This window comes from Clavelina lepadiformis, chromosome 4, assembly GCF_947623445.1.
Source record: "Clavelina lepadiformis chromosome 4, kaClaLepa1.1, whole genome shotgun sequence".
In the NCBI taxonomy this organism is placed as follows: Eukaryota; Metazoa; Chordata; class Ascidiacea; order Aplousobranchia; family Clavelinidae; genus Clavelina; species Clavelina lepadiformis.
The window spans coordinates 2,217,251-2,225,628 of record NC_135243.1 but is presented as its reverse complement, the minus strand read 5'-3'; the positions used below and the strand labels follow the sequence as shown (position 1 = coordinate 2,225,628).

General features: G+C 37.3%; 1 protein-coding gene across 1 annotated transcript; it reads left to right on the top strand.

Moving 5' to 3' along the window:
• The first annotated feature begins 6,818 nt into the window (after window positions 1-6,818).
• LOC143453409 (uncharacterized) lies at window positions 6,819-7,504 on the top strand. The gene is made up of 2 exons (XM_076954751.1): window positions 6,819-7,038; window positions 7,267-7,504. Exons 1-2 carry the CDS (start codon window positions 6,959-6,961, stop codon window positions 7,493-7,495), a joined length of 309 nt encoding a protein of 102 aa, XP_076810866.1. The 5' UTR covers window positions 6,819-6,958; the 3' UTR covers window positions 7,496-7,504.
• Window positions 7,505-8,378: the final 874 nt, after the last annotated feature.

Genomic DNA, 8,378 nt, shown 5'->3' with positions numbered 1-8,378 from the left:
GTTCATCTGCAAGAACATGGTGCATGCGGTTTGAGGCGAAGCACTCTTTATTCAAGTCTTTAACTAACAGAGCTTCCTTTAAAAACACCCAAAAGTTTTTGGCGGAAAAGCATCAACGTCATCACTGTATGCTGTTGCAATACGAAAATTTATCTGCGTCCAAGTATATTCTGGGACCAAAAGTTCATCTGTTTAACAACTTTTCTGCCAATGTGTTGACTTTTCTCAGCGTCATGCCACACAATCGTTAGTACTTTCGATGGATAGAAATTGATGGTGTAAAATATAACATTCGGTGTTTTGTTGCTACATATGTTCAAGATGGTCTTCCTGATTTTGGGAGACTGGAATTGGTAATGTTGTGTGAAACTATGTACGTGTCTCTTGTTAGAAAGTATGTAGTGATTCCAGAGGACGAGGTCTTAAATACTTACGCTACGAAATTGCCAAAATGAACTGTTTGAAATTAAATTAAATTAAATTTACATGCTGTAAGTCCACAGGTTTTTCATGCTATAAGTTGAACAGTAAACGTTTAATTCCTCAAATAATTGATTTTAGTGATTTATCCTTGTAAAATTGTGATTTTAGTGAGTTTATTTGATTTTATTTCTGTTTCAATTTGTTCTAACAAAGTATAGAACATTTGTTTGTTACAGTCAACTCCGCTTAATTCGGACACTTTGGTTCCGCTCACTTTTGGCCGAATTAAGCGGAGAAACGGCTTTGTCCGAATTAAGCGGAAAATCAATTGTTTGTTTCATGGTCATGCGTAAAGGCAGACAACGCAAATAAGTACTGTACTGTTGCGTAATAAATGAATTGCAGCTGGTCTATACTGCAGTAATTGGCACAGATCACATAAAACGTCTTTGTTTACTTTAGTGAGCAATTTCAATTTTTCTGCTAAACTTTGCTGTACCATTCTGTTCAACAAGACGAACGCAATTGTACCGAAGTAAAAGCGACTATGAAATTGGCGCGGCCTTATATGAGTTTATTGTCGATTGTTACTGCATCGATCGTCATTGTTTCACCATAATCACTCATAATGCAACTGCATCTTGTGTTAAAACGAACGAAGTACTGTTTATTGTATCATAACCTAACGATAGGAATTGCGAACCTGTGTCCGAATTAACGGGAGTTTTTTACATTCAATTTTTACTTTTGTTCCGTTCCCGAGCATTTTGGCCGAATAAAGCGGTTGTCCGGGTTATCCGGTGTCCGAATTAAGCGGATTCGACTGTATATAGTTAGGAACCACATATTTTAGCCTAATATGAGGTTATTTTGAACATATTTGTTGTGATTGTTAGCATAAATGTCGTATTTGTATTTGAAAGTGAATAAAATAATTGTAGCACTTGTGCGCGTTGGCATTCCAAGATTATTAAAAAGAAACTCCTTTATATTTCGAAAAAAGAAATTTGGGTAATGAAATTTATAAAAAATGTCCGCCCACTGTACTTACACAGGAGTACTTTTAAGTTGTTTCGACCTTGTTCAACCTTGCATTTAGTGGAAACGTTTATAAACTTACGGCATTGCACGAATGAGAAAGGTTTTAAATTAAACAGTGACGAAATGTCACCATCTCAATATTAATGTGATATTTATCGCGATAACAGCAACTGTTAGGTCAGTAACTCTGATTGTGTCAAGTGGTTCCATATATTACATGGCACGAATGATATTAAGCCACTAGTCTTTCACTTATAACGAAGTAAACGCCAATCACATCTTATAATGGGTTTTAGTTAACCAACATTGTTTCCAGTGCATCGGTGGGACGTAGTCAGCCATAAAAAGGAGTTGCAAACTGTATGCAGGCAGATTTATGGGTATTACTTGGACCACAATAAGGTATAGGCAACGTTTTTTCAACGAAATCAACGTCTTAATAGTCAATGATAAAAATTTTGGACTGATGACGGTCACTTTTTTTTCCAGTGTAGTAGGCCTAGGCCTATGCTACATAGCCTAGACATGAAAAATGCTAGTCCTAACTTCATTATCGATATTGAAAGCATTCATTGCAAATGTAGCAGAAGTAGTTCACAGATCTGCCAATTGACTGTTGTCTGTCGATCCACAAAATTACTGTGATGCTCCCAGGGAAGGAATTCGAAGCATTATGGAAAAGGTATGTTACAAAAATAAACATAAATAAAGCCTATATATGTGGAAAAGTTTATCATAATTTTGTGAATAATTTTATTTCTCATTGTTGCTTCAAGTTTAATTTGTTGCTTTGTTGACGAGGCTAAAAAGATTATTATCAAATGTAGTTTGATTTTATTGTTGGTGCTTAATTACAAATATGCCTGTAATTTTGTCTCTAATTAATGTTAGTTTCTCATCATCTCCACAAGTTTAACCATTTGTCAACTTGGCTACAACCACTGCTATGAAATGCTGTTTAAATCTATAGACCACCTAATTATGTGTACATAGTTTATTTTTGTTTTGAAGAGTTGAAAATTATAATGCGTTAATCACTCGACTTGATTAAGATCGATTTCATCCGGATGGGAACGACCGTTGCCACAAATTTTCTCCTCGAGAGGAAAGATGAGAGAATGGCACTTGCTCTCACTGAAGGTTGGAGAGATCCTCTTGGAAACCAATCAAGACCAAAAATGTTGGACCTCGTAAGTTTATTAACTCTGATATTTCCAGTTGACAATGCAGTTGTATTCAGCTACTACCTACTGGTGACTTTAAATGTGGGTTTTGTATTTTTCGTCTTTGCTTATTTTATAGTTTTCATGGTTTTTAATATTTCGTCAGAGATGAGTTTATTATCACTTTTTACTTTGATTTAAAGCAGCGGTTCTTAACCTTTTTGATCTGCTTTCCTATTCCTAATTATATCCTAGTTTTCTTTTGGTTGTAGAACTGCACCTACGCTTATGTTAGTGTCAGGCAAGAGCTGAAGTAAGCCTCACTTCTCTGCGTAATTATAGTAGTTTATTAGTTTGATGCTGTCATGCATTCATACATGTGAGTCTATGCCAGGGGTGGGCAACATACGAAGTGACACCTATCATTGCAAACTGTGTTGTAGATTGAGGAACGTAGATATAGGAGCAAGTAACAGCTCCAACTAATTATGACATCGTTTGTGCCTATGATCTGGCCCGCCTCTAAAAACTCAACACTCAAACAGCCCTTGAGTTGGAAAAGATTCATCAAATGTTTACGTCTTCTGATATAAAATACAACATCTCACACTCCTCAATGCTCAGGTTCGATGGAAATAGAGCAATATTATCCGGCCCAGCAGGTGGCGTAGTGGGGTACACTATGACATCATTTGAAGACCAACCCAGCATTGGGTACAACATGGGAGGTATGGTGCCGCTAGGATATCCAGTATCAGTATGAGCATGTATGTTGCATGCATGCGCAAGCTAGGTAAATATTAATAAGATTACGTAAGTTATGTCCTTGTGTTGTCATCGTGAAATTTATGACACTATTTACACAGGAACATCAACAGATGTAAGTCGATACGACGGGGAATATGAGCATGTGTTCAAGTCTACTACAGCTGGTGTCACCATACAAGCGCCACAGGTATTTTATTTTGAAATCTTAAATTAAGACAAAATTTCAACAATGGCACAAATTTTCCTGTTAATGTCAACAACAGAACAAAGTGTGTGTTTTTATTTCAATGTGCTGATATGTGCTTATATGTGTTGTTTGGACTCTACATGCTTCGTTATATTTTTGTGTATACAGTTGAAATCAGTTAATTGCATAGTCAATTTTCCAAGCTTTTTTATGCGATTAAACGGTGTATGTGTTCCTACATTTTCTCCGTTATTCTCTTTTAAACACCGGCGCACGCATTCTTGCTCCTCCACCAATTTTCGGAATGAAACAATGCATTATGACGCAACAAGTGAGCTTCCTTCTTTTCGATTTCGACAAAAAAAATTTTTCAATAACAAGGATACTATCGGTCAGACATAAGTCTTTTCGCTTTGCTGGCTTATTATTTCCTGGCATTTTATATCGTATACGTAGGCTACAGTACAGTACAGGTATTCTACGTTTTTGCAGTGGTTTGCGCTTTGCGACGTAACAATGCTTAAATAAAAATTAGTCTTGTTGTTCTATTGTGATGTAACGATCCGTAACATCCTTACGGTCCTTAAATGAAACGTAGTTTTGTGGTTCATAATCACTGTAGAGAAGGCTTTTTTTCGTGAAGTTTTACTTTATTGTTCAAATCATTTACATGCTACTGTCTCTATAGCCTTGCGAGAGATCTGACGATGATTTTTGTTTATTGGTGAGGATAATCTTCAGCGACTTAACACTTCATCAAAGGATATATGCGGTTAAGTGATACAAGTCTACAAATCAATCAAGAAAACCTATTCGATTAACCGATTTATGCGATTAACCCTTATGCGATTAACCCTTATGCGATTAACCGTTGAATTTTCTTCACAAGTGAATGGGAATGGTTTGGGATTATGCAATGCAATGCTATTAAGCGATTTATGCCTTTAACCGATATGCGATTAACCGATTTCGACTGTATATACTATATAGTATTGAGTATCTTGTTTTCTTTCGATCTTTTTGAGATATTTTATCTTTACCTTTTGTAAAATATTGTGACTTTGTGACTTTCATAGAGGATCTGTCAGGTGATTCACGGTCCAGCGGAATCACAATCACAATCACAATCAGCACAATCTTGGTGGAACCTGACTGCAAGGGAAAGATGACTAAGAAAGGTATTGCGTTATGACATCATGGTTGCGTATGACTATGTATTGCATTATGACATCATGGTAACATCACTTTAGATTGTGTTGAGGGTTGTCTTTTTGTTACATGATAGACTGACAACATCATTGTAGCTTGCCGCGATTAGAGATTGTAATTTTGTGAAAATTCGCTTATTCAGGTGACGTGACCATCATGATAGGGAAGGGAAAGCCGAGGCATATTGGCAAGGAATTGGACGCTATCCAACTCTCTATATTTTCACACAGGTCAGTGTTATTTCGTAGATACAGTTTTTGGAAGCAAGTTTTATAACTGACAATAACTGGAAAATTGAATATCAAATGCATGCAATGACCATTGTGGTAGTTGTAAGGTGGGGTTGGGTTCTTTGTCATTCTCCGTTATTTTAAATAGGTGGTATTTGTTATTGTTAAGTGTTATTTGGTGGACTGAATTTCTCGAAGCGATTTTTATGACTGACAATTTACCCAAAAGACAATAACTGGGAAATTGAATACCAAATGCATACAATTATTATTGGGGTAGCTGTAAGGCGTGGTTGGGTTTTTTGTCATTCCCAATTAACTTTTATGGGTTATGTGCTATACTGGGATCACTGACCCCATCACTATATTATAACCTCTGACCTTTGACATCAAAGGTTCATGAGCATTGCAGAACAGATGGGTAGGATTCTACAACGGACAGCGATATCCACTAACATTAAGGTCTGGCTTGAACTTGTCATATTTATACATGTTTGTTATTTTATATTACTGGTCTAGATAATCGTCCAACAGTGCTTTTACTTGTTTGTTCTAATTTCTGCGAATTTATTGCACCAAGATTTCTCAGCCCTTGACATTTTATCTGTGGTTCAGTCGTTGAAAGTCCTGTCTAGTCTTTGTATATTGCAAGACTTGCTTGTGTAAATACGTTGTTGATAGCTGAGTAGGTGTATTTCTATTATGATCATTCTGTGTCATTAGAACACTCATTGTTTATTGTGTAACATTACATGAATCGACAGGAACGATTTGACTTCTCGTGCGCTCTTTTCGGACATGATGGTGGTCTTGTTTCCAACGCTTCTCACATCCTAGGCCACCTAGGGGCCATGCAGGATGTCGTGCAGTACCAGATGAGGGCGATAGATATCAATGAAGGAGATTGCATCCTCTCCAACCATCCATGTACTGGAGGAGTTCATCTTCCTGATCAATCTCGTGAGTATGATCATGTGATTTGCTTGGTGATGTGATAAATGTTATAGATCTGAACATAAAGTTTGCCATACGATGTTCAAAAATTTCATGGTTGTTTCACAACGGTGTTTATGTTAACCAACCGCTACTAAAACATTATCAGAAGTTTGCGATTTATGCTGGGACCACCACCATTATGTGGTTACCTAATTTACCAGCTATGTGGTTATTTGGCAATTTAGTTGCTGATGTGGTAATTTATGTGGTTACCAACAATCATTTGTTTAGTTGGTATCATATCATATGAAATTACCTGATTATATCAGACAACATTATGCAACATGGCTTCATTATTTCCAACCACACACCAGGTTTTCATCCCTGAGCACACGAAGCCGATATTTTTCACGGCGAATTGCCACGAAAAATTTGCCATTCCGTTCGTGGTCCATGTGTATTTAGTGCTAGTTTTGCGGTAGCTCAGGCAACTTGACAATCTCTTCTCTCTACAACAAAGGCTGTCTCTTATTTAAACAAGATTAAATAGTTACGTCTTTTCCGAATGTTTTTACTTATTTAATTCATTTGGGTGACTTTTTTTTAATTAACAGTTTGCGACAGTTATTTTACTTCATTATTACCAATTTGTTACATCACAGTGTATTATCACAGTTTAAATCATCATCTCGCTGTAATGGTTGGATAATAAAATGTCATATAAACATCTCAATATACATATGTTAATTGATAATCTCGTATTGGTAAATTGGATGATTGCAATTACCTAATAATTTGTTCTTTTCTGATTTGTTTGATATAAATCTTTTGAGAACAATTTCGTTGCATTTCGATCACAGAGCCCATATCTGCACTAGATGTCACTATTGATGAGCTTATAGTCGAGTGTGTGCAAGCATTATCAGATCAGGGTTTCCCCTGAAAGCATCAAAACCGATCTTTATTTGAATCCGAGGTATGAGCGGACCGACTGCGCCCTCATGTGTCAGCCTTCCACGGTGAAAAACTTAGATTTTGTCGCATCAAAGTTTGGTGACTTTTTGCAGACTTTCCAAGCCAGGTGGGTTCTAAGGTCAACACTGGTGCAGTTGAAGTATTTTCCACATTTAGTTGCAAAGAACCTCATCTATGTATAAGTTGTTGTCGAATGATATTTGTAGAATGATCACAACCAATTACTATGCAACAGCTACGCTGTCGTTTTATTAAAACTTAGCATTCAAATTTTTAGATTATTCAAACATTATTATTTAGTTCACTAACATCAAACTGATTCACGCATCTGAAGATACAAGAAAGGATTTGGTTTTGCCAATCCAGGACGTGACATCATCAACGACGGGGGCAGAGTTGGAGGTATCGAACTTTCTGGGATTGAAGATCATGCTCTAGTGACATCGAGTGGTAAGCCACCACATGTCGAAAAAGTAAACAGTTTTTTCATATCTAGTTCTCGTATCTTGGACATAAGATCATATCAGATTCCATCCATTAACAATACCACCTTCCAATGGTAATATTTCAGCCCTTTTAAACACGTTTCCTATCGCTGATTCTGATGTCGCATCCCATGCATGGTTGACGTAATTCGCTGCATCTAGCAGATGATGGTTGCCATAGGCAACACCCGCTGCCCCTCTGGGTAACCTTTTTGCTTGCTCTTGTTTGCGTAACTTCAAAGTCTCTTTTAGCTCATAAAGGATAAGAACATCCTTAACATAAAAATATCTCAACTTTTCTTTAGTGCTGCAATTATACCCGTATCGCATGGTTGCTTCCAGCTAGTGCAGTTGGAAGGGAAAATGCCACCTTGACGTTGTTTCTCTCAAAAGCAGAAGAATGACAAGGAGCGGTGTCCATCAACAAGAGAACCCAGCGTCCTGTTCTCTTCTTCACTTCAGGATGAAAAACTTTATTGAACCATTTCCAACACTTGTCAACATCCATCCATGCTTTACCCTGACTTAGTACTTTAGAGGCCATTCTCGATTGTTGACACAAGCCGGAAATTTTGGTTTCCCAATCAATGTACAAGGAACTTTATGCGTTCCTGTGGCATTTGCGCAAACAACCAGTGACACTCGTTCTTTAGCTTTCTTTTCTTTTCCTTCTTTTTCCTCGGATAGTGCTGACATCTTCAGATGGCATGAGCAAGAGCTGAAAAAATAACCCAGTTTCCTCCATGTTATAAACATTCTCGGGATCTTCTCATCGTGGAGAAGAATTTTCTGCAATCCACGACGTGATCGGAATCGGCCACTGCCATGAAGCTTTCAAGCCATCCTCTGATATCAATAGCTGTTCAGCGATTTGTATTGCTTTAAAAACGGCCAATGAGGGCGGAAGTGGAAGGCTTGTGCGACGCTTGCTATCAATCCAAACATACAACATATCCTCCAG